Source organism: Sitodiplosis mosellana, unplaced genomic scaffold, assembly GCF_009176505.1.
Source record: "Sitodiplosis mosellana isolate CC-2019 unplaced genomic scaffold, AAFC_SMos_1.0 Smas_scaffold_4898, whole genome shotgun sequence".
Classification (NCBI taxonomy): domain Eukaryota; kingdom Metazoa; phylum Arthropoda; class Insecta; order Diptera; family Cecidomyiidae; genus Sitodiplosis; species Sitodiplosis mosellana.
Genome location: NW_022600140.1, coordinates 49,182 through 75,751, shown reverse-complemented (window position 1 = coordinate 75,751; position 26,570 = coordinate 49,182). Strand labels below are relative to the sequence as shown.

Genomic DNA, 26,570 nt, shown 5'->3' with positions numbered 1-26,570 from the left:
CGGAATTTTTTCTTCTCTTCCTTCAAAATAACTAAATACATCGAACGATGGATTTGGCGGGTCCGTAAAGTAAATCAGTCCATAATTGTGGCACATTGCTTCATCCGAACTGATTCGTTTCTTTGGATCCATTGTGAGCATCCTGGAAAGTAAATTGAATGATGCTTCATCTCGTCCAATATTGAAATCTTCCATGTATTTTGCCAATGTGCAATGATGTTATCTGCAGATGAAATTGAAAAATTTTTTGACCGTGCGTCTTGATATGCGTGCATGAAGTCGTAAAAAGTGAATAAATGAATAAAATCCAAACTTTACTTCGATCGCATGAGTTCCTTCTGCATTTTTGTATATTTGGGTATGTGCTTCAGATCAGACCAACTTGATAATGATGGGTAACCCAAAACGCTGAATACTTTATCTTCATAGATAAAATTGGCAATTGAATTTGAAACGTTTTTACTTCAGTGTTTGTTACTCAATGAAAATTGAGCCTTACCTAGTTGATTTCGTTGATAAGGCAAACGAATTGGTTGTGATACAGTTTCGGGGTTCGATGCGAATATTGGCAGATTTGTTAATAGTTCCGCAAAAATGCACCCAATCGAAAAGATGTCAATCGCTTTTGTGTAGTGACGAGTGCCAAACAGCAGTTCTGGTGCTCGATACCAAGATGTGACGACCACTAAATAGTAGAAAAAATTGATCAAGAATCGAAATATTTCATTGTTTACGTTTACTATCAAAAATGGTTTCTTTACTCACCTTCATCAACCTCCTCCAGAGGTTTCAGCGGTGAATGGAAAGTTCGCGCCATCACAAAATCAGCAATCTTGCAAATACCACGCTCCTTTCCATCGCCCATCACCAAAATATTTCCCGGTTTCTGAAAACATTTAAAACGGCAAAATTGTCCATCAATACATGGCAATTAGGGAAATATGGGGCCGAAAAAATAAATTTAAGCCATTTTCCGACATACTTTTTCTAATAAAGTCAACCTGCACGGAAGGTATATAGTTTTTAGGGGAGAAAAATCTATAAATTGAAGAATATTCGAAAATTTTGGTACAATATCGCGATTATACTGGACAACAGATGACTGAATCTTACTGCTAGCGTCAAGTAATACAATTTTGGTCAATATAACAGTGCTCTAAACTGCAATACTGCGCTGTTATGGGGTAATATATGACCAAAATCGATCGAAATTTTTGCTACAAGTAACGTCATCAAACCTCAAAATCACTACTTACAACACAGTTTTTGAATCTATATCGAGTCATTTTTTCCCGTAGAATCCGAATATGACTATTACCAGCCAATCCAAACGCATTTTATTGTCAATAAATTCGTCGGTTTACACTTTTGATAGATTTTTTGCTAAGTAGCGCTCTCACATCGGATTTTCAACAAAAAAGTCAATGGCTAAAAAACTAAATCGACGGAAAATGATCAGAATTTTCGAATTAGACCTTCATACAGTGAATTTACACGTGTTAAAATGTAAAAGGACTGAAGCAACTGCAAAATTGCACCCAAAAAAGGTACCGGTCGATGAGAAAAAAGTTTTCCTCTTCATTTCTTTGACAAATTTGAATTGGTTGGAGGAATATGTATTTCCAGATTAGAGCAAAATCGTCATAATCCAACATATCGCCATGCCATTTCTTCCATTCCTGATGGTTTTACGCATGTAGTTACTTTTAACAAAGTGTTCAGCGTGCCATTTTAGGTGGGAATGGTCTTGATGAAATTGGCATTTGACCACAACCAGGCCACTATGAATGAAAATCCAAATACACCAATTTTCGATTTTTTTTTTACACGCAATCAAACGGATCCAAATCATAATGTAAGCATAGATGATGAATGAGTGGAAAAGTGATAGCTATATAGTAAACTGTATACTAAACTATAGTGAACTATATAGCTATCCCCTTACATTTGACATTTTTCCGCTCATCTTTTCTGTATTACATTTTCGCTCCATACCATTCATACCTTCAGTGCAGGTTGACTTTATTTGAAAAAGTATGTCGGAAAATGGCTTAAATTTATTTTTTCGGCCCCAATTTTCCGATTCTATAATATATAATAGTCGCGATAAAACATAATCTAAAGCATCTGTTACGTTCTGCCCAGTAAATAATTTGACATCTTTCAAACCGCGATTTCTCGCGCCATTGCTATAAATTTCTTATCCAATTAGTTAGAAGTAAGATTTAGTTTGTTATTTTTCATTTGATTTTTCCCATTGATGTTAACGTACTTTAATTACAAAAATTCATCATTGGATTTCCCCTGGTTCTGCAGAATCAGGCCGGTTTTGCCATGGTTTTCCGGACCCAATAATGGTATGAAAGCTTCACTTTTATATCACCCCTCCCCTGACTGTATTCTCTTTCCAAAAGACGCACCATGGACGGAGTTTATGCCGCATTGGGTCTTTGACCAGCATTTTCTCAGCTTGCTGTGAACATATATTGGCATAAATGTAGGCTTCGTAATAAATAAATAAATAAAAAAACATACCAAATCACGATGCAATATCCAATTTTCATGTAAATATTTGACACCAGTGATAATTTCGTAGAGGCAGCTCTTTTTCATAATATTGGGCATATATTGCGTTTGAACCACTTCAGCAGTACGCTAAAATTTTATCATCGAATGCAAATCGTACTCGGCATAATCGAATAACAGCCATGCCTTCAAAACGTAATTAAAAACTGTTTTACAAAAAATAGCTTTCAAACTTTGTGTTAGATTACCTTTTGTGCTGAATATGAAAAATACACCTTCAATAAATCCATTATATTGCGCTGTTTGAGCTCGCGATAAAGCTGAAATTTAATTGTAACCAAATGAAATAAAAATCAAATAAATAGTTGCGATTCAAGCATACAGCGATTTCACGGCATGCCGATGGAGAATAAGACGTTAGCTTAACTTCTTTTAGTGCATAAAATGTCATGGAGTTATTCGACGATGATTTTTGACGTGCTTTGTATACTTGACCGTAGGAGCCACGTCCAATTCGTACATGTTCATTGAATTCATAATCTTCCAGTACTGTTGGCCGATTGTTCGATGCTTCTGATATAAACTGATAATCCATTTGAATTTTTTTCGTCACAACTAAATGGTTATAGTCAAAAATAATTAATTTAGTCCAAATTAACTTAAATGTAGATAAATTGATTGACAGGTGGTTGATTGGTGTCATTGATGGTGTGACGATGGTTATTAGCTTTAACTGTTTTCGTTTTCACCAAATTTAAGCAATTGAATTCGTAAACCCGCCAAACGAAATAATTGTGCTTGTGTATGTATGCATGTGCATATATACAAAGCGGGTATGAGTGAGATGGCGAATGGTTAAATGTTGGAAAATTCATATTCAATGACATGATAACATGTTGACAATTCGTTGTGAAGTTGGCATCATGTATGCCCCAATACATCAAACATATCTACTACAAAACTATTGAAATCAAAACCATTACTGTTGAAATACGAGATTTTTTTCGATTTAATAACTTTTCATGATAATTCGAACCTTTTCATACATATAAACACCAGACCGTGCACAAATTTGGCACACTCTTTTCAACTTCATATTATATCTACTGTCACATTGTCATGATGACAGATCGGTGCGGTTTTTAATTCCTTTTCTGATTGTGTCACGTTTTTGAGAAGGTCACTAAATACTTGATAAACCAATTTAATTGTATTTTTATATATTTTATCAGTCAATTTTTGGCTCATTGATCATAATTATATAAGTCATATTATATCGATTTATCATTGGGAGCTTCTGCTTACGCCTTATATTTAACGGTGCTGTTTCAATAATTTTTCTAGGTTACACATTGACTGGACTTTAAATTTGGCAATCAAGTGTTATTTGTTGTGGAGAACTCGATACATTTGATAAAAAAAACAATATTCGGCTTTAAAAAATGGCTCCAGCAGCTGCTCTACCAAAAGAACAACCCCAAGATACGGAACCAATCGGAATTAATGCCGTGCTTCTGGGACCACCAGGCAGTGGCAAGGGTACACAGGTAATTATAGATCGTATAAATCATAACTGTACGGTTTCTTAAATGCAATTGGATATCTTAGGCACCTTTATTGAAGAAAAAATTTTGCGTGTGCCATTTGTCAACCGGTGATATGTTGCGCGCTGAAATCGCAGCTGGTTCAAAAATAGGCGCCGAACTGAAACGCATCATGGACGCTGGCAAATTGGTTTCCGATGATTTGGTCGTCGATATGATCGATAGCAATTTGGATAAGCCCGAATGTAAAAATGGATTCTTATTGGATGGTTTCCCAAGAACAGTGACACAAGCAGAAAAAGTAAATCACTTAGGAAATTTCCAAAAAACAAATACAATCATTTCTATATTTATATCCGATCACAGTTGGATCAGTTGCTTGAGAAGCGTAAAACTGCTTTGGATGCTGTCATTGAATTCGGAATCGAAGACAATTTATTGGTGCGACGCATTACAGGCCGCTTGATTCACTCATCGAGTGGTCGCTCGTATCACGAAGAATTCCATCCACCGAAGATTTCAATGACTGACGATGTGAGTGTTGAAATGTCCATTAAACTACAGATAAACAAATTTAAACACGAATTTTTTCGACCTCATATACGATTAGGTAACTGGAGAACCGTTAATTCGTCGAAGTGATGATAATGTTGAAGCGTTGAAAAAGCGCTTGGAAACTTATCATAAGCAAACCAAACCGTTGGCCGATTACTATGCGTTGAGAGGGCTTCATTACAAAATTGATGCCGCTAGAAGTGCCAGTGCAGTATTTGAAAATATTGATAGCATTTTCTTAAGGACACGAGCTCGACGATTGGCCGCCGCATATAACTAAAAGTCCCATTCACAAAACACACAATTGCATTCATTTCTATCGGGTACAAGAACCGATGTTGCAAGAGCAACAAAACGGGACGAAATTGTATAAATATGATTCACAGAACTTATGAAAAAAAGAGAACAATACAAAAAATATAGAGAAAATGCTGTCATATATTTTTCTTGGAATATTTTGTGACCACTTCGGAAAATGTGGTTGGCTCCATTTGACATTCAAAATTCAGTTAATTTTTATAATTCAGGAAAATGGATGATATCTCTCTCCCTTTTTTCTCTTATTTTTTCCTCTATTTAATTCGATCTGAAAGTAGTAAATGTGCTAGTGTAAAAAAAAGGAATGAAAACATATTTGTTCATTTTCTCCGTGATCTATCGGTATCTTATCCGCATAATCCGTTCTCTATTTTAAGCGCGTCCTTAGGTCAAATTTGTAATTTCAAGTGTTTGATACTTTCAAGGCATATGAAAAAAAACTATTGGCCTGGGGGCAATTCAATTATAAATTCATTCAATGGGATTTTTGAACTAAAATTCGGATGTTGTTAGAGATATCGCAGTAAAACACAGTGGGCATGACTTTCGGTTGGTTATTTCTTCTTGATATGCACAATGATGGCAACTCTTACATTGCCATCCATCGATCTGACGAATGATGCTGCGACCAGATGCTAAATAGAATATGAAAAAAAATTGATCATTCATCGAAATATTTCATTGTTTACGGTAACTATCAAAAACGATTTCTTTACTTACCAATACAAGAGGAAAATTGAGTTCGACAGTTCGGGCAAGAAGAATACCACTTAGGAACCAAAGCATCGCAAATATAACATTCAGTTCGGTCGGACCGTAGATCATCTGGCTCGTGCTGTGAAAATATGTTGACGGCTAATTCTTCATATTCGATGCGACGTTGCTCAGGGATGGTTTCGAGCGATTCAAGTTTAATGAATGCTTTCGAGCATGTACCAAAAGATCGATCCGCACAACTCGCCAAGGCAAGCAAACAATAAATATCTTCAACATTTAACACATCTTCGTAGTCCCTCAGCTGCATCGTTGTGAATACTGCACTGTGAATGAGTCCACTGCGCAATTGCCGCTGAGCCAATAACATAAAGTGATAACCCTTTGCCGCATGCCATATCTGATCGAGTAATACTGAATCTTCCGGCAAAAGACCATTTACTATTGAAGCTCTAGTTCCACCAGTCAATGACGCTTGCACATGCAAATGATCCTCGATGAGTAGACCAGCCAAAACATACAACTTTTTTATGCACAGCATACTACTCTTCTTGATCACTTCCCCTTCAGCCAGTTTCGTTAATAGGCGGGCTGCATCCAAATACCTGTCAACCAAATGTTCAATAACTTCTATTCTTTAACCAATCATTTTGATTACAATTACGATTATGTTTTTACATACTTTCCAGCTTTTCGTTTCAGTTCAATAGCTTCAAATAGTCGACCCTCCTGCAAAAGTTGAGTGGCATGTTTTCCGAGCAATGCACTGATTTGAGGCATTTTATATTTTTGAGCAAGGTCAACAGCTTGACCCCATTGTTTCAAATTAACACATGTGTTTACAGCTGATTTGACATCACCCTGTTTCAAAAAAGCGGAAACAGCCTGATCACACATTCCAACACTAGCCAACATCTGTCCCATTTTTCCGAGCAATGGGCTCTTCTCTGGTAGTTTATTTATGCAGTTTTCAAGCTCATCAAAATTTTCCAAATAATACATAGAATCCATCAATCCTTCGATGTCATGCGCTTTTTCATAATATTCTTTGGCACTTTCCCTGCAAGTGAAATAGGTGGAAACTGATATTTACAAGTTCGAACTTACAAAGTTATTTCGAATTTATACTTTCCCTACCAATTTCTTAGATTACAAAAGTGGTCGCCAATTTCTTTCCAAGCTTGTTCCATTTGTTGGTCTGATATGCCCGGCCCTATGCGATACAATTGCACCGTTCGAAACCAATCGCAAAGAGTTTGCCGTAATTCAATGGCTAAATCTCTTCGATCAGCATCGATGTATAATTTTTCTGCTTCATCAAAATTGCCGAAAAATGCAGCCACTTCTGCCTTTTGCAACGCTTCGCTCTGAAAATTCTGCAATCGTTTGATCAACTGAATCCCCGGGTAATTTGTGCATCGAACGAAAGCATTTTCAGCCGTTTCGAAGTCAAGATTTTTCAATGAAGCCTCCGCTAATAGGCGCCATAGTCTGGGATGGGGATTATCTTCGATAAACTGTTTGGCTTCTGTGATTCCAACATGAGCTAATAATTCTTCAGTGTCACGAAGCGATTTGACACGCAGCTGAAGCAAGTGAGTATTTTTATCGGGTGTTGCTGCTCCATTGATAATTTCATCTAAGAGCACACCGGTTATTTCAAGATCTTCAAAGTTGCAAATGTAGCCTGAACAAGAGATTGGCTCTTCTGGGTCAGCTCCGCGGAAAACGTACATACGTGTTTTCTCCATGATGGTCAATAGCTGTGGATTGTCTTTTGCCCAACACATTGTCCACACATCTTTTCGTTCGATGCGTCCAATTCGCATTGAACCGGCTGACAATTCACGACTATCGACCAAATCAATTGCTTGAAGCAGTCCAGTTGAATCAATAACACCCGCACGCGTTGAATTACTGTTTATGGCCATTTTGTATGGTGGATTTGTAAGCGAATGTCGATTTCGCAGTGCAACATTCGGTACGGAATATTCATTAATCGTTCCAGATTCACGGCCAATCAGTAGAATACTCTCGGATATTGCGATGCAGCAAATTGGATCGAGTGTTGGTTCATTTTTCAGAGGTGGTTCGTAGCCACCTTTGTCCAAATCATTGATTACTTCAACTATTCCAGATGGTGTATCATCAATGTGATATCGTTTATCCTTCCGTCCTTTGACATTATGCAATGTTGATGTTCCCTATATGTTAGATTCGTCGAAATGAAATGGAATCAAAATCTGTTGCAAAACTGCAAGATTTTCGATTTTGAAGTACATACCTTTGGTGTGTGATATTGCCAAAGAAGAAAATGATTTTGAGAAGCAACGACCACAAATTGGGAATTCATTGCGATGAATTGCAGCGGTAGATCAATATACTTAGCTGAAAAAAATAATCTATTGCTAAAAACATAAATCAAACAATCTCTTTCTCTCACACTTACAATCAACAGTAGTGCTTATTGAATTGCAAATCAAGAGTTGATATTTCTTATCCAGTTTGATATTTTCTATCAGAATGTTTGGATCTTTTGATGATAGACTTGGGCACTCAACGGCAATAACGCAGTGATCAGAGCTTGCTGCCATCGCAATTGGTTCGTCAATATGTTTATTATTGCATTGATTTGACACCGTATCCCAAAATGTAACGACATAACTGCCTGTCTTCGTAGTGTCAGCGTTCAAATAGCAAACGGTTTTACCGAAATAGCACCACATATAATCTGGTCTGATATTAGCGAAGTAAATAAATGAATCCACTGCTAATGCGATCCGAAGAGAACATCCTTCCCATGCCAATGCTGTTATTTCATGACCAGGTATTTTTAATGTTCGAAGATGCTGCAGAGACAAAAAAATACGAGGTATTAGATGTGACTATGTTCTTCTTCTTATTATTATTCGTTGTCATAGGTTTGAAATATGGCTATATGCCAGCAGGGAGTACATGTTATGTAGATTTTAAATTGTATATTGTATATTTACACTCACCACTCCAAATGCGGAATAAAAGATTACAATATTTGAATCTTTTTCACTTCCAAACAGTCTCATTCCACATACAGCTATAACAGATCCGTCATGATTCCATTGACAGTCTGTTGCTTGAAGTTTTGTATCAACGATTATTGGCACTACAATGAATGTGTTTGATTTTATTTTAAACGGTGTTTTTGAAGTTTAAAAGTAATTCACATAAGTAAGTGAGGAAACATGTCTCGTACAGTCATCATTCTCATTACGCATAATCTGAAACTTTCCATTTTCATAGGCGATGACGAGTGACGGGCGACTCAACGATTGTGTTCGATGAAACCATGCTATTCCCACCACACCAATACTTCTCGTTGGTCCAAGTGGAACGCACTGGATATTTATCTTCATCTGAATAGAAAAAAGTTTATATTAGACAGTGTCAGCATTTTTAATGAATATTTAATTGGTTATTACGAACCACAAACGATCCTTGTGCATCATATAAATGCACTTCACCATTTTTTAAACTGAAGAGAAGCAAACGACCATCTGGATTCCACTGGACGCCAGTCAGCGAGGTATTTTTCAATTCCTTACCCCAGATGCGGTTTCCGTCGACTGAGCCCACAATTATCGCACCATCTTCGTACACAATGCATATCTGTTGACCATCTGACGTCCAACTCATGCCTGTGAATATTCCAAAATTGTAAGATTTTAATCTGGTAAACCCCATCTTGACTAAAATGTGTTTTGATAGCAGAAATGATATGTCAAATTGTTCAAAAAGAATGCCAACTATTTGGCATTTCATTGGCTAGTAAGGTCCAAGAGAGTGGGGAATAGTATTTTGTATTGGAAGTAATCAACCAATTCCCACACTCTTTTTATCAATAGCCAAATAAGAGCAAGATCGTTTTTTGTTTATCGAGAATATTGATTAGGTAGGCATAAAAAATACCATGTTCAAACTTTTCTACTATTGCAAGCAATACAGAGAAATTCCCAAATCAATGATCGAAATGATCTCACTAAGGTGGTCTCAATGGGGAAAACCGAAGATACTATTATGATTATTCAAGGTGTACCGAGTTCAACAAAATTCAATTATGTATGGGATTATTTGACATACCTTTTACTGTTGATTTTTTACGATCGTTCGTCATTTCTTCGTACCAAGTATCCTTTTAAGAAAAATGTTGCTATAAAAATTTATGATTTATCCAAAATATACATAAGATAATTCATGTTTCTTACTTTGTAGATCATCCAAACCATAATGACACCATCTCGATCAGATGTAGTCAACTTCTGCTGGGTATCATTCCACGTTACGACTTGGACTGATTCTTTGTGTCCTTCCAGTGATTGATTCATACATAAATTGCTTTGGGGAGCCGCAGGAGCTGCTCGACTCTGATTGTTATTCAATGCATTATATTGTGTATCCAATTTTAATACTTTAAGCAAACCCTCTTCACCACCAACCGCAATGTATCCCTGCGTCTTATTCCAAGCGATGCAATTGATGCGCGTGTTATTAGGAATCGCGATCTGTATAGCAAAATTATTAATCCAAAACTATCAGAGTGAATTCTCATTTGATAAATCACAAACCTTTTTACTCAGATAAACAAACATGTTGATTTTATTAGATTTCACTTTCGTTGTTTCACATCGAACGAAAAAGTATGTAGCTGTGTGAAAATTACATTTTCATTACATAGAATGACTCAGTTTCAATTTTCACCTTTTTTCACTAGGTAACCAACGACTGACAGGTATACGCTAGTAACCGACCGATGCCAAACAAATGCGGTTATTCGAAACATTGTTGTTTTGCACCAATACATCGACATGTTAACACGTTCCATGAAGATCCATCTCCAAACCAAAACACCATGGCAACCTGTAAACGTATACATTCGCAACACAACGCAAATGCCTCGGAATATATAGCAATTGCTGTCAGTTATATTGTTATGGGGCATAAACCATCGCAACGTTACAAATACGGCATGGATAAACTTCGAATTATATACGGATGTGATAATATTAGTCAATTACCCCAAGTATCGAGAGCTTCATTGAGTGACAAGGCCAAGGTCACGATTAAGGTTATTCAGTTTCTGTGCTCTTGACAAAAATTCACTGTCAAGTTCACGTCGAAGGACACGAGGGGAAAAAAATATGTTCTTGAAAATGATTTTCAACATCTTGAAGAACATTTCTTCCGTTGTTTTTATTAACACAATATTAGATTCCATAAAACAATGTAAAATAGTTATTGTCCGAGTAAAATCATGCATCGATTGCATCTTGCACGGTGCTACGTAGAAGTGAAATGGTCTCCCTTTGATTGTCCGCATTAATAATAGCTGTGCCAGACACTATCATATTAGCCCCAGCCTAAAATACGAAGAAAAATCATTATATTTTTTAATTACAAGAATTCGAATAATAAATTCTTCAACGAGTTAAAGACCTTGGCACATTGATGAATGGTCTCTTGTCCAACTCCACCATCGACTTCGATATCAAGTAATGGATAGTTTTCGCGCAACCATTTCACCTTTGGCATTTGATTCGTCATGAACTTTTGTCCTCCAAATCCTGGTTCAACAGTCATAATCAAAATCATGTCGGCGTTTGGAATGTGCTTGACAACTGCTTCAAGATCAGTGCCTGGTTTGATAGCTAGACCCACTTTCATGCCTGCTTCACGAATTTTTCGGCTGATTTCGTCAACTTGATCTAAAACTGGTTCGATGTGGTACGTATATTGATCGACACCGGCATCAGCCATACTCTCAATCCATTGTTGTGGCCGTTGAACCATCATGTGTGTTTCGAAAAATGCATCCTTGCAAATGAAATTGTTCAAAATTGCTACGTAAATAGACTTTTTTGGGGAATTTAAAAATGTACCTTGATTTTGGAGCGCAAACACTTCACAACCGGGTGACCGAATGTAAGGTTAGGCACGAATGTTCCATCCATAACATCTAGATGTAAATAATCGGCACCATTGTTTAGCAATTTCTCCGATTCTTCGAACAATTGTGATAAATCAGCATTTAAAATTGATGGTCCAATTTTCGCTTTAACACTCATTTTTAGTTTAAATTAGTTTTTGAATTGAGTTACACAACAGAATATTGAGTGTTGAAATAAGTTTGATGGAAATTACGAAAAGCTGATAAGAAACAATAGAAATAGGGACAAAAACATTCCAGTAAGACCTTTGCCGGATTTGAATGTAATAGTAATTTGCTGTCTAACGCTACGGATCGCTGCGTGGCATTTTATTTTGCGATTGACGTTTCAGAAATCTGACAGTCAATAATAGCAACGCAGCATATTGCATTTTTTTGCAATAAAATTCAGTATCAATTTGGAAATAATTTTGTAGTTTTTTCTCCTTTTTAACTACTACAATGATTACCTCAAGTAGAAAATTGATTTTGATGCTTGTTGTTTGTCTCGTCATCACTGCAAATGCAAAGAAGAACGACGACAATAAAGAAAAACCGGCTTGGGCGAAGAAAAAGCTAACAGACTATTCAGATGCCGATATGGAACGATTGTTAGATCAATGGAATGTAAGAAATTCACAATATTCTATATAATATAAAAGAATTAAATTGAAACCAATTTGGTTGGAATTCAAGGAAGATGACGATGATGGTGATCCAGATGACGATACACCGGAGCATTTGCGACCCGCACCACAAATTGACTTATCAAACATGGACACCAGCAATCCAGAGAATCTACTGAAAGTGTCAAAAAAGGGCAGAACCGTCATGGCTTTTGTCACTGTATCACGCAATCCAAATCGTCAAGAGAGTGAAGAAATCACCAAAGTTTGGCAAACAAGCCTTTGGAATGCAAACATCCAAGCTGAAAAGTAAATATTAGCCGAAAAGTATGCTACAGATGAGTTACACACTGATATCTTCTCTTTTATATAGATACATGATTGACGATAACAGGGCTATATTCATGTTCAAAGACGGCAGTCAATCGTGGGAAGCCAAAGATTATCTCATTGAGCAGGAGAGATGTGATTCCGTCTCAATTGAAAATAAAGTGTACAGTGGGAAGGGAAATGTAAAATCCACAAAAGATGAACTGTGAACTATCAGAGGCCGCAGAAGATATTTGCATAAAAAATTGTATTTTCACATGAAACGAATAACTTGTTCAAAATCATTCAAATCAAGTCTCCAAACAAGTCATCAACTTCAACATTAATAACATTTCAAAGCACGAACAATTAATGTAAAGGGTTTAATAAATCAACAAAATGAATTTATGTTTATTTCTTATCGTTAAAACATCAGAGTTGGAAAAAAGTTTCTAGTTTCGCAATAACTAAAATATATTGCATTTTATTGTCCGAATGAAAGTGAAAACCGCCCAAAACCCGAAGCGTAATGAATGATACATTAGAACGCAATAGAACGCGTTCACGTGAAATTGTCGAACGCGACGTTAATTAAAGTATTCAAAGTCGAGAGAGAGAGAGAGAGAGAGAGAGAGAGAGAGAGAGAGAGAGAGAGAAGGAGATTAAAGTGAAGCAATAACACATTTTTAGCTACAAATACGCGTTTAGGTATGTGACAGTCGTCTTTCAGCTTTTTAGCTGTCCGTACACACCATACAATTTACAACGAGTAAAAGAGACGAAACAATTGAGATCGTGAAAAGAAGGCAATAAAAATATAAACTTGGTGTCCACTTTCCAGTGTACAACTTAATGTTTTCATTTGACAAATGGTCATACCGAGCCAAATTTTTGAAATCGAAAAGTGTAAGAGTCAAATTTTGATTTTTTTTTTCGAATGATAGTGAAGTTTCCTGCTGTAAATAAGAATGATTTGTCAATGAAAAGGCGAAATTAAAATATTAAGACTGAAATTGACACATATCGCGTACGAAATTCGTTTTTCAAAGTGAACTTGATGAAAGGGTTTCGCATTACTTTGCTCATGTCACCAATACAGCAGTGTATGTTGATAATTTACGATGGTGCAATGCAATGCTTGAAATGAAAAAGAATACAAAATTTCAATTCCATTGAAAACTGATTAAAATGAATGTGATTCAAAACAAACGCGTACACAGATTCATTTCGTGTGACAACACACAAATACTTAGCAAAATTAAACTCATTGTTTTCAACAATACTTGCAGAAAATCACTCTGAATATGCCACTTTTTTCTTCTTGTAAACTGAACTGTGGTGTGTTCATTTTCATTTTCATTTTCATTTTCATTTTCATTTTCAGGTTCTATTTGTTTTTATCTCGTTTGTCTCTCGCTCTTCTTCTCACTCTTACTCTCCATTCGGTGAGGCATGGATTTTGGCCTGTGATTTTTTTCTCGCTGTGAAATATTTTTACCTTTTGGCAATTGTGCACAATTCTCCTTGATATGATATAACCAAACTTGCCAGCTATCCGAAAGAGAGAGAAAGAGAGATTCTTTTTGTGTTTCGCTCCGTGGTGGAATATGAACGTATGTATAATAATACAACACACATTGAATTCAAAATGTGATGTCATCGTTATCATAGCTCTGCTTTAACAAAAAAAAATATCCCTGAATCGTGTTGATTTCACTTTCATTTGAATCATGCCTAAAATGAAGCAATGGAAAAAATACGTACGAATCGAAAATACTTGATCGCATCCATAGTCAAATTTGAAGAAAAAATTAAATAAAGTCTCGTCTTTCTGACTTGAGCTATTTATTTTTTTATCAGAACCTGTTTCGTTGACTAAAGACATGCAGTTAAAATGATGTTTCTATTTTTTTCTGTTTTTCCGTCTTTTTCCCGTATATAGTGAAGAAAGAGAGTGGTTTTTGTGAGATAGAGCACTTATGATAAAACAAAAACAAGAAGGAATAAGTTAAATATTCGAAACAAACTGAATCGGGTGCGGACGTGCATATATTTTTCGTGGTGTTTGCAGTAAGGAAAAATGGTTTTCGAAAGCATTGTTACCGATTTGATGAATCGCTTTTTGGGCGATTTTATCGAAAATTTGGATCACAAGCAACTCAATATTGGTATTTGGGGCGGTAAGTAAATCTTAATTCTAATTTATTAATTTATATTTTTATTTTTATTTGAGCTTCTGTGCGATTAACGGCTGGAATCCTGAAACTTTACTCCCTGCTGTCAAAATGTCGTTCACATTTCGCTCTTTTTCATTGATTTTTCCGGAAAAGAGAAACATATGCCGCAACGATTTTCATACTGATTCCATCTTTCTTATCTTGAAGTAGAGCGCAATTTGCTTTGTTTCATATCTTTCGAGAATTACGATGTGTTCTCTAAAATGTATCGCGCAAAAAAAGATTTTGAATATTATACTCTATAAAAATTGTTCACATCGATGGTAATGTTTACAGCTTCGCTTGACCTGCCTTAATGTAATGTCATCGCTCTTTTGTTTTCATTCACATCTCAGCGGATCATATATATATGTGTGTGTGTTTGCTTCCAATCGTCAATCATTTTGTAAGTGCCATACATCACGCATACTTAATTTCGCTTTGAAAGGAAATCCATTTAGGTGTTTTTTCTTATTTCATTCACTCACTAGAACGATTAGAATTAGTTGGAAATATAACCAACTAATTGTGCATTTGTGTGTGCATGATAATTAGGCATAACATTCACTCAACGTTTGTAATGATTATTTATGAGTTGGGTGTTGTCGCTCAACAGCTACATGTAGTACGAAATGCGAATACTATTTTCTTTGTCTTCACTGCTCGCGAATTATAGAACGCAATAGATCGGAACATCGGAATAAAAATAGATCAATTAATTTGCATTCGGTAAATAAACGGCAGATCATGGCCGGCTATGTCACTTCTGCTAAAATTGAAGATGCTACTTCTTCATTTTAACTAACCAAGCAAGAAACTGTGCCAAATGAATTCACACATTTCTTTATCCACATAACGTTCTCATCGTTTTGAACGTAAACAAAATCGCAGTCAATTTATTACTTCAAACTGATTAAAACAAACCATGATGATCATCGAGGCACCGTTTTTGGAATACTGCAAAAATATTGACTCATTGTCAGCTGGTTTGTTTTGCCACTTTCGTTGATTACTATTCGATGTTTACCTATTCTGGCCAAACGCCAATTAAATTCATTGCATTAGATAAACGGTTTAATTTTTTCCGATAACGTGTTGTCGTTTAAACCGCGCGTGTGTTTCTTCTCTTTTTATTATTTGGTTGTGGCGCTGAGACTAAATAGACTTTCTGGGATTTTGTTGATTTTGATGAATGGGGACATGACCGTGAGTCGAATCATCATCACTAACTTCATGTATCGGCGATCTGAGTAAAGCGTCAACTGTTACAAGTTTTCGATTCGTTCGTCGTTTGAATTTCATATTCAATTGTCCGTGCTTCGTTAAAAAAAATTTAATATGACGTTTTTGTTGTAGCAAAGGCAAGTTTTGACTGTAGATGTATACATAATCACAAAATGTTTCTGAATTCTGAAATAATACATTTTTATCATTACTTCGCAAAACGACTTGCGTTCACTCAATTACGAGTGGCTACGCCTTAAAGTGACGTGAGCCTTTTAAACATATATTCTATATTTCATGCGATATTCAGACCAATTCTTAAAACAGTGCTTGTTATTTTTGAATTTCTCGGCCTTCGCCAATAAAACCGCTCGATATTATTTTCGCTACCAAAATGTGAAAACTGTCACACACACTTCTATGGCTCAGACGAAAAATAGCAATGCATTAACTTTTTCTAATCGCATATAAACCATAAACGGCACAACTTTCTAAAATTTACTTCTATTTAGCAGGCTTTGTTATGCGCTAAATCCATCACGCTGAATAAATTCATGCGATAGATTTATGTGATAAATGTGATGCGCTCGCTTTGCGGTGAACGAAGTCTGTTGCTCTTCAGTTGTTCACGCATGAACGTTCATGCTTTGCAGTGAACGCATCGCTAAGCGGTTGTGAAGAGCAACATACCTCGTTCACCGCAAAGCGAGCGCATCACATTTATCGCATAAATCTATCGCATGAATTTATTCAGCGTGATGGATTTAGCACATAACAAAGCCTGCTATTTGGAACTTTACCTATAAATATTGGTATTATTGTAATTGATGATGATTAGGTGCATACAAATTGCACAGCGTAAATTCATATAGCTCTAGTACATCCAATTGTCCAAAAAATGATCAAGATTTGAACGCCTGTGAACGCCTGTATAACATAAACCACATGTCAGATCACATTGCTTCAAAAAGAATTTTTATTCGACAAAGTGTAGTACTCTATATTTTTGTCCTTTTCACTATTAGTCCACAAGCCGACACAGCGGTAGGAACTTTAGCAGGGGCACGAAATCAGCTCCCAGCAGAATAAATTAACGTTACATGAATTATTATTAAAATCGAAAAATCAAAATTAAAACTAAAATTCTGCTGCGTTTGTTGTGTCGATCGGTATGTGTTTCAGTTGGAATAAATTCATTGGAACCGCTGCGAAATTTCTAACACTCGGTGGATGAAATTCACTTGGCTGCGGCAGGCCAATGTTATTTGCAGTCACATTTTCTGCAAATAGGTGTTATTTGCAGTCTAGAACAAAATAGTCACGACTGTAAATAGTGCTGAGTGCTATTTGCAGTCTCATAGTGAAATGCAGTTTGTACTAGACTGCAAATAGTACCATTTGCAGTTTTACTTCGATGGCGAATACACCATCGCTGTGAATATGTTCGAATTTTTTGTTTGCTTTCAACACTCGATTGATTTTCTCCATGTTGAAAATCATATTGAAATAATACGCTTGATTTGATTTTAACGTGACGTGGCCCACTATGACTATGTATGTTGACAACCATATTCATAACGCGTAATGGTACGGGTTTCGCACATCATTCTATAGAAAAAATCAGCGTCTATTCTCACTGCCTTTTTCGTGTGATGACAGATTGGGATGACCACCAAATTTTTGATCTTTGGCAACCCAATGACTTGCACGATGTTGTCGTGGTGTTGTTCAACCCAGTTGAGGTACGTTTCGATTTCTGACTGCATGATCAACCACATTGGAAATGATGCAAACCATGTATCTTCGTCTTTGGTGTATGTGGCGATATCATCGTCAGCTGGTCCACGAATGTCTCGAACGTAACGCAACAATCGATCTCGTTTGGCCAAGCACCTCTTGTTGCGTCATATCGTTTGATTGCCTATGACACTGCATTTGCCACATCTCGTTTATCGTATGTGTCCGGTAGGCCATTCGCTCGGTTAGTGTAGTACTGTCTGAATGCCTTCAATCTCAAGAAATACCGCAATCGTTTCTGTGCATGTGTATCCGAATTCTTCTTCACATTATGGCCATATTGTTGGAACAAATATTTCATCAAGTTACCGAAGTAATCATTGTTTGGCCATGCGGAGCGATTCTCAGTGCTACGTTCTCAAAGCAATGCCGGAGCCAAGGATCCATAATGAAATCGTCTTCCCTGTAGTCTCGCAACACAGCAAAGGAACAGTTTTCGATGATGTGCATTCCATCGCCATCGTCAAAATATTCCCAATTGCCGGTGATGATGGCCTGTTCAGAGGCAGCTCTGACTTTGTTAACGAACAAAAGCGACACCAATTCAGATATTTCGGTGCATTTTTTGCTGGTTTTTGTGATCCATGGCAGAGCACGATCACGATATTTCGGTCGAACAATACTAGCGGCGGCAAATTTGATTGCAAAATATGCTCTCTCCTCCTTTTGCTGACCATTTTCAACTTTCCGCGGTTTCGGCCTATTGCCACGAATGGCATGTGCCCCTATCCTTTTTCTGCCCATTATTGAACCGTGAAAAAATAGAATGAAAACACAGAAAATTACTTTAGAATGCACCAGCAATGATTTGTTGTTGCTTTTTTGTGAAACAGAAAGAATTTCACAATACCTTACGACCATTTCACAATCCCGTTAGAGTGTTAATACTGCTTTGTGAACGATGCTATGATATGCGAACTAATGAGATTCTAAACAACAACAAAAATCAATATGAAGAAAATTATTAGATATTATGTATTTTCTACCTAAAAACACTAACTAAATTACTTAATTTGAACAAGAAACGAAAAAAACAATCACTGTAAATCGAACTATATTCACAACAAATGACTTGCCTTTTCAAATGCTCAGATCAATATACAAATCAACCGGCACCCGTTTGATATATCAAGCTTACCCTTTTTCCTTTTTGATTTTAGTTGCTGGTTGTTCAATCTGAATTTAGTCGAACGAAGCAAAGTTTCATATTTCATGACATGGTGAAATTGTGAACGGCGGTTTGTTTACAATAACAACTTCAAAATGAACCAAAACTAAAAGCGGGAATATGCACGACATTAGTTTTGCCTGCCATCTCTGGACAATTTAAAACGTAATCGTTGAAAATCAGAAGAAATGAATTTGAAAAAATACTCTTACCATTCAGGTCATTCTCTTTGAATCAATACATGAACAAAAACATGAACAATTTAAATCATAGAATTTTATTGTATACGCTATTTTTGCTACGGGAAGTCTGAATATCGATTGCTACGTTGTATGAACACCACTAATGTATACAGAATTCTTTTCTCTTTAATTTAAAATCTACAATTTCTTTTGTCCAAGTTATGAAAACCACCCTAATGTACATTATTTGGAATCACACTACTTTTCCGTTGGTTATTGATGACTTTTTCACTTATTCGTCAATAAAAATTAGATTGCTATTATTAAATTCAACGTTCTTTTCCCATTCCTGAATTTATGAAAACAGCAAGCACATTGCAACAATAAAAATCAGTTTCGACTCAATTACTTAAATAGGTTTTTTGAGACACATTTACGAAAATATGGAAGTGAAAATTTGAGACTTCAGGATCACAATCAGATACAAGTCTACTATAAGATAGACAACTTAGCAGCAAATAAATCATTTATCATTGTAAATGTCTAATATTGCACCTTTTGTATTTTGTTCGAATTATTACACAATGTCATGTTTGTCTTTCAGTAATTCAACGGTTTCGTGTGAAAATTTGTGCTCTTTCGAGTGCTCCCTTGCTACATGGGTTGTGTTTACGACGGGACTCAATGAATATAGGTAGATAGCGACCGAAACGACCGCTATCGAGAAGACTGTATTCAAATAAATCGGAATATTGAACAAAAAATAGCACAACACTGCCGTGAACAGTAGTTCCAATGCGCTTGCAAATGTTTTTAGAATAGAATTTAAGTAGCGTAAAAAAAAACTGGTAACGATCCCAATTGCCGCATTATTTAAAATAATAATAATCACATTAAACGTGAAAACCGTTTGCAAGTTGGTCGCATTAATGGATTCCAACGAATTCCCCTGAAGTACTAATAATACTATGTTGCATACGATCGAATCAACGTACATGAATATATTTTGCACATAGATATTGATGCGCGCACCTTCGCCTTTCAGTAAATATTCATTATAAACACCAGCCAAACATGAGCATACCAACTGAATGAATATGTAAATGGCGTCTATGCTGAGATCAAAGCCGGTCGTATTTTTGTTCGTATTCTTACTGATAGTCAGATTTTGCTTTGCTGTTGTCAGTGATGATATGTTTGAGTTGATCGAATTGCCGAACAAGTCATTTAAATTCAATTGCTTCACCATGCAGCCCAGTGTCAGTAGGATCAATGAGAACCATTGGCGTCGTGTTAATATCTTGTGGAAAATCACCTGGAATAAAAAACATTTCGATTAAATTATCTCAGCAATTAACACTTGTTGAATCACTTTCATCCAATTTCAGTGAACATCAGATGATATGTTTTATGAGTGAATATTCTAACTCGCTTTTATGCCTGTTTTCAAATTACTCCGATGGATAGACAAATGTGAATAGGCAGCAAATGTATGTTCAGCAAGAGAACTACTGTTAAAATCTCAGTTATTCACTCGATGACACCATTTATGGAACATGTCTGCACTATTCAATCTAATCTTATTGACCTTCGATTCAAAGTTCAAGCTCACCTGAAATAAGACTCCTGTTATCACGACTCGAAACTGAAGTAACAAATAGTAAGTCGTCGGATCGAAAGTTGATAAGTTTTTGAACGTTAAATTGTTGTAAATACAGTACAATAGCGACGGGATAAAGTACAGCAATAGCAAATGTTTGTTGTCAATTGTTTCCTTAACCAACAAAGTGACCGAATTGCTGGAAGAACAGAGCATTTTTTTATCATTTAAAGACGGATGTAATCTTATGTGGGCTGAACATTTCTATGCGAAATGTTTTGATTTAGCATCATATACACACAAATTAAAATACCTTTTACAATACAACGCGGTCGATGCTATTAACTTTACCAGTTCTGTGATTAAAACAACGCAAATTGTGTTGTAATGATAATTGCTGGACTCATCTTGGGAGGCTGTAACTAAAATCCCTATAAAATATATATAAAATAAATAAATTTCTATTCAAAATAAATACATATTTCAAATACATTGCGCAACAGATTGCCGTTCATTAATTTGTTAATAATACCTTGGCTGATGAATAAACTCATGTAGCCGATGAAAATACATAGTGTTAATTTCGTTGGAAAAACGTCTGACCAAATAATTCCACCCATTTTAAGTTGATGCGATCACCAAAACCACCAGCAAACTAGGTTTTCAATACCATTCTTGTGTGTTTTATTTCAAAATCGTTTATTTTAAGGTTCTTCCGTTCAAAATTATTGAAAACATGGAATCAACAGCATTCGTATTGTCACACATTTGTTGCAAACACTTCTCTTCCACTAACTTAAAAGTTTAGGTCGATTATCGTGGTGATAATTTTGACAGCTATATATTTCTCTTTATATCGTAAATGTATGAATAAGATATACGCTCTCGCTGTTTGTATGTGATGGGAAACGCACTGACGTTTCAATGACATTTAAATATGATGTCCCTATTAGAAAAAATAACGTCAATCGAAATCGGGGAATTTCTTTCCGCTTTTCTTCTTGATGAAATTGGCGTAGACGATTTTTCTTCTTTTGATATTAATAATATATTGTTTCAATAGGTCCTCCAAACCGGACACAAAAATGATAATCAAATAAAATTTGATGAATTTTCCTCTTTCAAGGTGATGTTGTATTGAAAAACCTACAGCTCAAGCAAAGTGCTTTAAAGGAATTGGACTTACCTGTTCAGTTGGTTTATGGGCAGTTGGGAAAATTGGTTTTAAAAATTCCATGGAAAAATTTATACAGTCTTCCAGTAGAGGCAGACGTTGAGGATCTGTACTTGTTGGTGGCGCCAAATCAGGCAGTTAGCTATGATGCTGAAAAACAGAAGAAAATCGATGTGGATACGAAGAAAGGCGAATTGGCCAAATTGGATGAGGCACGAAAACGTGAATTGGAAAAGGATAAGCCAAAGGCGGATAAAACATTTACCGAAAAACTAGTCGCACAAATTATTAACAATGTTCAAATACGCATCCGAAACGTACACATTCGTTACGAGGATCGTTCGACATCGACGATACCATTTGCACTTGGTATTACATTGGGCGGTCTCGAAGTGCACACCACCAATTCAGATTGGAATAAAGCATTTCTATCGGAAGCCCTCAGCAAGGTGTTTAAAGTCGCCAAACTCGATGGGCTTGCTGTGTACATGAATTGTAACACACCACTATTTCAAAGCCGATCGACCAGCGAATTCAGTCAACTATTCATGGACACAATCGCCACTAGCGAATCAAGGCCGGAAAATTTTACATACGGTATGTAAACGATTTGAAACGCCATCGAATATTACATTTATGAATTAATATGAATTTTTTTTATTTAGTTCTTGGTCCCATTACATCCGTTGCTAAGCTAAAATTGAATATGAATCCAGAATTGGATTCACCACCATTTGAAGTACCCAAAGTTGATTTATTCTTGGAAATGGAGAAGTTGGCAGTTGGTATTACACGAGCTCAATACCAGGTATGATCATTGAAATGCTCATAGGGTGAATAATTAAAAAAAGATTTTGTACAATTTCTTCTGCATTTTGTAGCGGCTCATTGAACTAGCGGACGGAATGGGCGCGATGTCAAGAGGCGTACCGTATAGAAAGTTCAGACCATTCAATACTCGTAAGAATGATTTCTTATCTTCTCTATTTTCAGGAATAATTGCAATTTCGTAGTTGTCACATTCTAATTTTAAATTATATCTTATCTATAGCGTATAGAGGAAATGCCAAACTTTGGTGGAAGTTCGCCTATGAATGTGTCATGGAAACGGAAATTAAGCGGCGCAAACGTGATTGGTCTTGGGAAAATATGATGAACCATGTGAATAGGTGTCGAGCATATGCAGACGCGTATCGAACAAAGTTGACAGCCAAGAAGCTCACAAACGATGTGCAGCAATGTCTAGATCGACATGAAGAACATTTGGATCTATTCAATTTGATATTGATTCGCAAACGGGTTAACTTTGAAGTTGAACAGTCAGGTATATTGCAAAAACCACAAGTGCAGTCTGCCGGATGGTTTAGTGGCTGGTGGGGTGGTGGAAAAACGGAAGAGCCTGCCGACAAAGACAAAGATATTCGTGAGTTAATTAATTAGAGGGATATTTGGATATTGTGGCTAGATGAGATACAATTTAATTGAGTTTAATTTCGTTTTGTTAGTGAATCAATTTAAGACGGCCATGACAAGCGAAGAAAAAGCGAAACTATACGAAGCGATTGGTTATCATGAAGGTGTGGTAGATTTACAATTGCCCGAGGAATATGTGGCAATTACAAGCCATTTCAATTTGAAATTGTTGGAAGTATGTGTTCGTAATGAAATCATCAAGCCTTCGGATCTTGAAATGTCATTGTCAACTGTGTTGTCGCTTCAAGTTTCGGGCGTTTCTTGTGAAATTGACCAACGACCTGCTTCATCTGGGCTTAAGTAAGCTTATAGATTATATAATCATTATATGATTCAAAACACAAATGTTATTTTTTTTACAAAATCCACGATAAAAATATTTTTCGTTTTCAGATTGGATTTAAAAATGAAGGAATTCACTGTATTTGGTTACAAACAATCTGATTTCATGCCAATCATGGTAAAATCAATATTGGAACCTACAAGCGATAGGTCATTGCTAGACATCAAGTTTGAAATGAATCCACTTGACAAGCAATGCGATCAACGAGTCGACGTTTATGCATACCCGCTACAAATCGTTTACGATGCGGAAACAATTATCCAGCTTTTGCAAGTGTTCAAAATGCCTTCAGATGCAAATTTATCAGAGTGAGTGTACTAGTTAATAAAAATAACTATTTTAAATCGTTTCTAACTGATTAGAGATAAGCTATATGTGTTCCGAACAAATTTGTAGAGCAAGTTGAGTACTACAACTTTATCGAAAATCCCAATTCGTTATCTCTTATCACAGTCCAGTTTTTAAACAAAATTCACTTCGGGCGTTGTACGGATGCAAACTCAAGGGGCAATCATAGTGTTAATTGAAATGGATGAATGTTTCTAATTTTTTTTATTTTTCGTTCACAACCTTTTCGTTGTAGGTTAACAGATGCAGCCGCCGATAAACTGTCAAATTTTAAAGAGAGGTCGGCAACTGGAATTCAATACGTAATCGAGAAACACACTCGTCTCGAGGTGAATGTTTCTGTGCAGCCGAACTACGTAATTGTTCCTTATGGTGGAAAATACATTGAGTAAGAAATCTATTTCTACTTGGTTTTAAGCGTACAATTCTGAATTTATTCATTTATATAATAAATAGGTTGTAATATCCTATAACATCTTTTGCAAAAACGATGTAAACTAAAAGGAAAAATGAAATAATGCAAACAAAATGTTCATATATTCATATACGCATTTCAATTCTATAGGAATAAAGTACCACTGATGATAATCAGCTTGGGTAGCATTTTATTGAAAACGGAGCCACGGCGCGAGGATACAAGAGATGTGGCCGCAATGCATGGCGCAGGCGCCACATCAGAACATATTCTAAAGGAAATGATGGACCAAGCTTATGATAAGTTCAACTTAAATATTGACAATATTCAGGTAGACAGTAAAAGAGAAACGATTTATCGATAATAATTTAAGATATTTCAACAAACAAATCCTAAGGATATTATTTTCTACTCACTACTCTTTTGAACGCTTGATAAATTTCACCACCCATTACTATCCAACCCGTTCGCATGAAGTGAAAACGATAATAAGTTCATACTTTGTTCATACTGCATTGAATCAACATTATTGATTTAAACAATCATACCTTCCGACCAGCGTTAACATTGAAATTCCAAATCGACGTCGTATCTTACAGTGTAAACAGCTGCTGTTGACATTCACTATCGAAGAACAGCAGTTCCGTAGCCAGTGAATTCAATGCTCTGCACGCTCCGCGCAGCTCATCGTAAGTGTGAAGAGTATAACGAAAAAACAGCGACTCTGCGAATCGTTCTACAGAGAAAGTTATTGACGTATGTCGTCTCATTCATGAGCATGGCTCAGAATTCCATACAAATAAGAAAACAAACAACGAAGAAAAACCGGAGAAAGGCAACAAAAAAGCATGCAACAAAGTGCTCATTGGGACCGATAAATTGTATGCATGTTATCCTTTGAATGATCAAGTTGATGAGAGTCTCATCATGAGAGAGTGTTGGGTAGTAATTGTTCTTTTGGTTATGATGCGTTCATATCTTTACTTCGACTCAGCACAGTTATCCCACCAAGTGTAAAACAGTGAACTGTCCAATTCATTCCTATCATCACGATATTTTTGATTGAAGAAAATTGAGCAATTCATGACGTCATCAGTCCATCTCTAGTTGAAACGAATCAACGGCGAACATTCATCATGACCCACAGAACATCGCTCTAAAAACTATTTTGTCGTGTTCTACGGCCGGAAAACGGATAGAAATCATAAAGTAATAGGGAAAACAAGCGGAAAAGTAATAGGAAAAACAAGTTTATTACAAGTTTTAAAAATGCTTCACTCGCCATGGAACTATTGCACGTTCATAAAAGTTTTATGATAAAACAAATGGGGTGCATTTCAAAATTCTGCGTTGGGTCTTGGACAGGCAAAATGAAATCAAAAATATTTGTTAATAAATTGAACAAATTATGTCAAGTATTTCGATTTTGGGATTAGATTTTAAAATCCCAAATTATTGCTAACTCCCACCGTTCAAAAGAGTAGAAGGAATAGTTATTTCAATAAATTTGAATTTTTTCCATATTGTCTTCTCATAGATTTTATTAGCTAAATCATCAGATCATTGGCAAGATGCTTTAACTCAGGGTAAAATATCACGACTTCATTTATTGGAACCGACGTCACTTCAAGTGAAAGCTGCATTGTGTGTCGTTGATGACGATCCACGGCTTCCAAAAACCAGATTGCATGCAAAAATTCCAAGCATAGGTGTTTCGGTTACGGAGCAAAAAGTTCTCGACGCATTATCGCTTGCTACTAGTATTCCATTGCCGGAGGGTGATACAACACCAATGGCTCTGAATAAGGTAATTTGAAAAAAGGGAAACTATCAATTGAACGATATAGTTTCTGATAAAATATACGATTAAATCACACTAGGAAAGTTTGTTGGTTGCATCAAGCATGTCACTGAAGCGGTATCTGGATGAACGGCAGTCGAAGCCGAAGATATTGGAAAACAAGCAACGTGACATTTCTGAAGAAGAAATTACACAGTACACCGACTTGGAATTTGGATTCGAACTCAACGGTAGAAGATTTTCAATGGAAAATTTGAGGTCGCGAAATATTTTCTAAT

General features: G+C 36.1%; 7 protein-coding genes across 16 annotated transcripts in view; 3 read left to right on the top strand and 4 right to left on the bottom strand.

Annotated features, from left to right (window-relative positions):
- Positions 1-16: 16 nt before the first annotated feature.
- Positions 17-3,121, bottom strand: LOC129572411 (cyclin-dependent kinase 19-like). The gene is made up of 6 exons (XM_055452377.1): positions 2,909-3,121; positions 2,775-2,846; positions 766-886; positions 500-685; positions 319-421; positions 17-223 (listed from the first exon to the last, which is right to left on the bottom strand). The coding sequence occupies exons 1-6, from the start codon at positions 3,119-3,121 to the stop codon at positions 220-222; spliced, it is 699 nt and encodes a 232-aa protein (XP_055308352.1). The 3' UTR covers positions 17-219.
- Positions 3,122-3,434: 313 nt separating this feature from the next.
- Positions 3,435-10,980, top strand: LOC129572404 (adenylate kinase). Of its 6 annotated transcripts, none has more exons than XM_055452371.1 (12): positions 3,435-3,705; positions 3,871-4,073; positions 4,135-4,371; positions 4,437-4,604; positions 4,681-6,732; positions 6,806-7,252; positions 8,180-8,259; positions 8,338-8,484; positions 8,714-8,864; positions 8,937-9,350; positions 9,906-10,330; positions 10,405-10,980. In XM_055452371.1, exons 2-5 carry the CDS (start codon positions 3,969-3,971, stop codon positions 4,903-4,905), a joined length of 735 nt encoding a protein of 244 aa, XP_055308346.1. In that variant the 5' UTR covers positions 3,435-3,705; positions 3,871-3,968; the 3' UTR covers positions 4,906-6,732; positions 6,806-7,252; positions 8,180-8,259; positions 8,338-8,484; positions 8,714-8,864; positions 8,937-9,350; positions 9,906-10,330; positions 10,405-10,980. The 6 variants fall into 6 exon arrangements, with proteins under 6 accessions (XP_055308346.1, XP_055308345.1, XP_055308341.1 ...); XM_055452370.1 differs by having other exon boundaries at positions 8,579-8,864; XM_055452366.1 differs by having other exon boundaries at positions 8,338-8,864.
- LOC129572397 (WD repeat-containing protein 35) lies at positions 5,044-10,568 on the bottom strand. Its single transcript, XM_055452351.1, has 12 exons — positions 10,259-10,568; positions 9,899-10,195; positions 9,774-9,825; positions 9,120-9,331; positions 8,890-9,049; positions 8,657-8,799; positions 8,107-8,506; positions 7,942-8,045; positions 6,795-7,861; positions 6,340-6,717; positions 5,664-6,262; positions 5,044-5,578 (listed from the first exon to the last, which is right to left on the bottom strand). The coding sequence occupies exons 1-12, from the start codon at positions 10,280-10,282 to the stop codon at positions 5,436-5,438; spliced, it is 3,579 nt and encodes a 1,192-aa protein (XP_055308326.1). The 5' UTR covers positions 10,283-10,568; the 3' UTR covers positions 5,044-5,435.
- On the bottom strand, positions 10,845-11,755 carry LOC129572408 (ribulose-phosphate 3-epimerase). Its single transcript, XM_055452374.1, has 3 exons — positions 11,570-11,755; positions 11,127-11,504; positions 10,845-11,050 (listed from the first exon to the last, which is right to left on the bottom strand). The coding sequence occupies exons 1-3, from the start codon at positions 11,753-11,755 to the stop codon at positions 10,943-10,945; spliced, it is 672 nt and encodes a 223-aa protein (XP_055308349.1). The 3' UTR covers positions 10,845-10,942.
- Positions 11,756-12,031: 276 nt separating this feature from the next.
- Positions 12,032-12,959, top strand: LOC129572410 (LDLR chaperone boca). The gene is made up of 3 exons (XM_055452376.1): positions 12,032-12,243; positions 12,313-12,551; positions 12,616-12,959. The coding sequence occupies exons 1-3, from the start codon at positions 12,079-12,081 to the stop codon at positions 12,779-12,781; spliced, it is 570 nt and encodes a 189-aa protein (XP_055308351.1). The 5' UTR covers positions 12,032-12,078; the 3' UTR covers positions 12,782-12,959.
- A 205-nt stretch (positions 12,960-13,164) lies between these two features.
- Positions 13,165-26,570, top strand: part of LOC129572394 (intermembrane lipid transfer protein Vps13) — a 36,371-nt gene continuing 22,965 nt past the window's right edge. Inside the window, exons 1-13 of one of the 5 annotated variants that reach the window (XM_055452345.1) lie at positions 13,264-13,654; positions 13,936-14,164; positions 14,494-14,731; positions 21,865-22,509; positions 22,578-22,720; positions 22,794-22,872; positions 22,964-23,335; positions 23,418-23,685; positions 23,779-24,036; positions 24,312-24,464; positions 24,642-24,822; positions 26,029-26,298; positions 26,372-26,522. In XM_055452345.1, the coding sequence (XP_055308320.1) occupies positions 14,632-14,731; positions 21,865-22,509; positions 22,578-22,720; positions 22,794-22,872; positions 22,964-23,335; positions 23,418-23,685; positions 23,779-24,036; positions 24,312-24,464; positions 24,642-24,822; positions 26,029-26,298; positions 26,372-26,522 (2,620 nt within the window). In that variant the 5' untranslated portion in view covers positions 13,264-13,654; positions 13,936-14,164; positions 14,494-14,631. Of the gene's footprint in view, positions 13,655-13,935; positions 14,165-14,493; positions 14,732-21,864; positions 22,510-22,577; positions 22,721-22,793; positions 22,873-22,963; positions 23,336-23,417; positions 23,686-23,778; positions 24,037-24,311; positions 24,465-24,641; positions 24,823-26,028; positions 26,299-26,371; positions 26,523-26,570 lie in introns of all 5 variants that reach the window. The other 4 variants (XM_055452344.1, XM_055452346.1, XM_055452347.1 and 1 more) reach the window with 4 other exon arrangements.
- On the bottom strand, positions 19,218-21,641 carry LOC129572403 (UDP-galactose transporter senju). The gene is made up of 4 exons (XM_055452365.1): positions 21,271-21,641; positions 21,052-21,169; positions 20,751-20,937; positions 19,218-20,453 (listed from the first exon to the last, which is right to left on the bottom strand). Exons 1-4 carry the CDS (start codon positions 21,356-21,358, stop codon positions 19,716-19,718), a joined length of 1,131 nt encoding a protein of 376 aa, XP_055308340.1. The 5' UTR covers positions 21,359-21,641; the 3' UTR covers positions 19,218-19,715.

Bases quoted from the DNA above. Each gene is read 5' to 3' on its own strand.
- LOC129572411 (XM_055452377.1), bottom strand. From the start codon at position 3,121: ATGGATTATCAGTTTATATCAGAAGCATCGAACAATCGGCCAACAGTA. The intron at 2,847-2,908 runs GTATGCTTGAAT...ATTAAATTTCAG, and splicing joins CGGCATGCCGTGAAATCGCT to CTTTATCGCGAGCTCAAACA. The intron at 686-765 runs GTGAGTAAAGAA...TCTACTATTTAG, and splicing joins TCTGGAGGAGGTTGATGAAG to TGGTCGTCACATCTTGGTAT.
- LOC129572404 (XM_055452371.1), top strand. From the start codon at position 3,969: ATGGCTCCAGCAGCTGCTCTACCAAAAGAACAACCCCAAGATACGGAA. The intron at 4,074-4,134 runs GTAATTATAGAT...TGGATATCTTAG, and splicing joins GCAGTGGCAAGGGTACACAG to GCACCTTTATTGAAGAAAAA. The intron at 4,605-4,680 runs GTGAGTGTTGAA...ATATACGATTAG, and splicing joins AGATTTCAATGACTGACGAT to GTAACTGGAGAACCGTTAAT.
- LOC129572397 (XM_055452351.1), bottom strand. From the start codon at position 10,282: ATGTTTGTTTATCTGAGTAAAAAG. The intron at 9,826-9,898 runs GTAAGAAACATG...TTTTCTTAAAAG, and splicing joins TGGTTTGGATGATCTACAAA to GATACTTGGTACGAAGAAAT. The intron at 6,263-6,339 runs GTATGTAAAAAC...TTTGGTTGACAG, and splicing joins CTGAAACGAAAAGCTGGAAA to GTATTTGGATGCAGCCCGCC.
- LOC129572408 (XM_055452374.1), bottom strand. From the start codon at position 11,755: ATGAGTGTTAAAGCGAAAATTGGACCATCAATTTTAAATGCTGATTTA. The intron at 11,505-11,569 runs GTACATTTTTAA...TTCATTTGCAAG, and splicing joins GTTTGCGCTCCAAAATCAAG to GATGCATTTTTCGAAACACA. The intron at 11,051-11,126 runs GTCTTTAACTCG...TTCGTATTTTAG, and splicing joins CCATTCATCAATGTGCCAAG to GCTGGGGCTAATATGATAGT.
- LOC129572410 (XM_055452376.1), top strand. From the start codon at position 12,079: ATGATTACCTCAAGTAGAAAATTGATTTTGATGCTTGTTGTTTGTCTC. The intron at 12,244-12,312 runs GTAAGAAATTCA...TTGGAATTCAAG, and splicing joins GATTGTTAGATCAATGGAAT to GAAGATGACGATGATGGTGA. The intron at 12,552-12,615 runs GTAAATATTAGC...TCTTTTATATAG, and splicing joins GCAAACATCCAAGCTGAAAA to ATACATGATTGACGATAACA.
- LOC129572403 (XM_055452365.1), bottom strand. From the start codon at position 21,358: ATGGGTGGAATTATTTGGTCAGACGTTTTTCCAACGAAATTAACACTA. The intron at 21,170-21,270 runs GTATTATTAACA...TATATTTTATAG, and splicing joins GAGTTTATTCATCAGCCAAG to GGATTTTAGTTACAGCCTCC. The intron at 20,938-21,051 runs GTATTTTAATTT...CTGTTCTTCCAG, and splicing joins ACCGCGTTGTATTGTAAAAG to CAATTCGGTCACTTTGTTGG.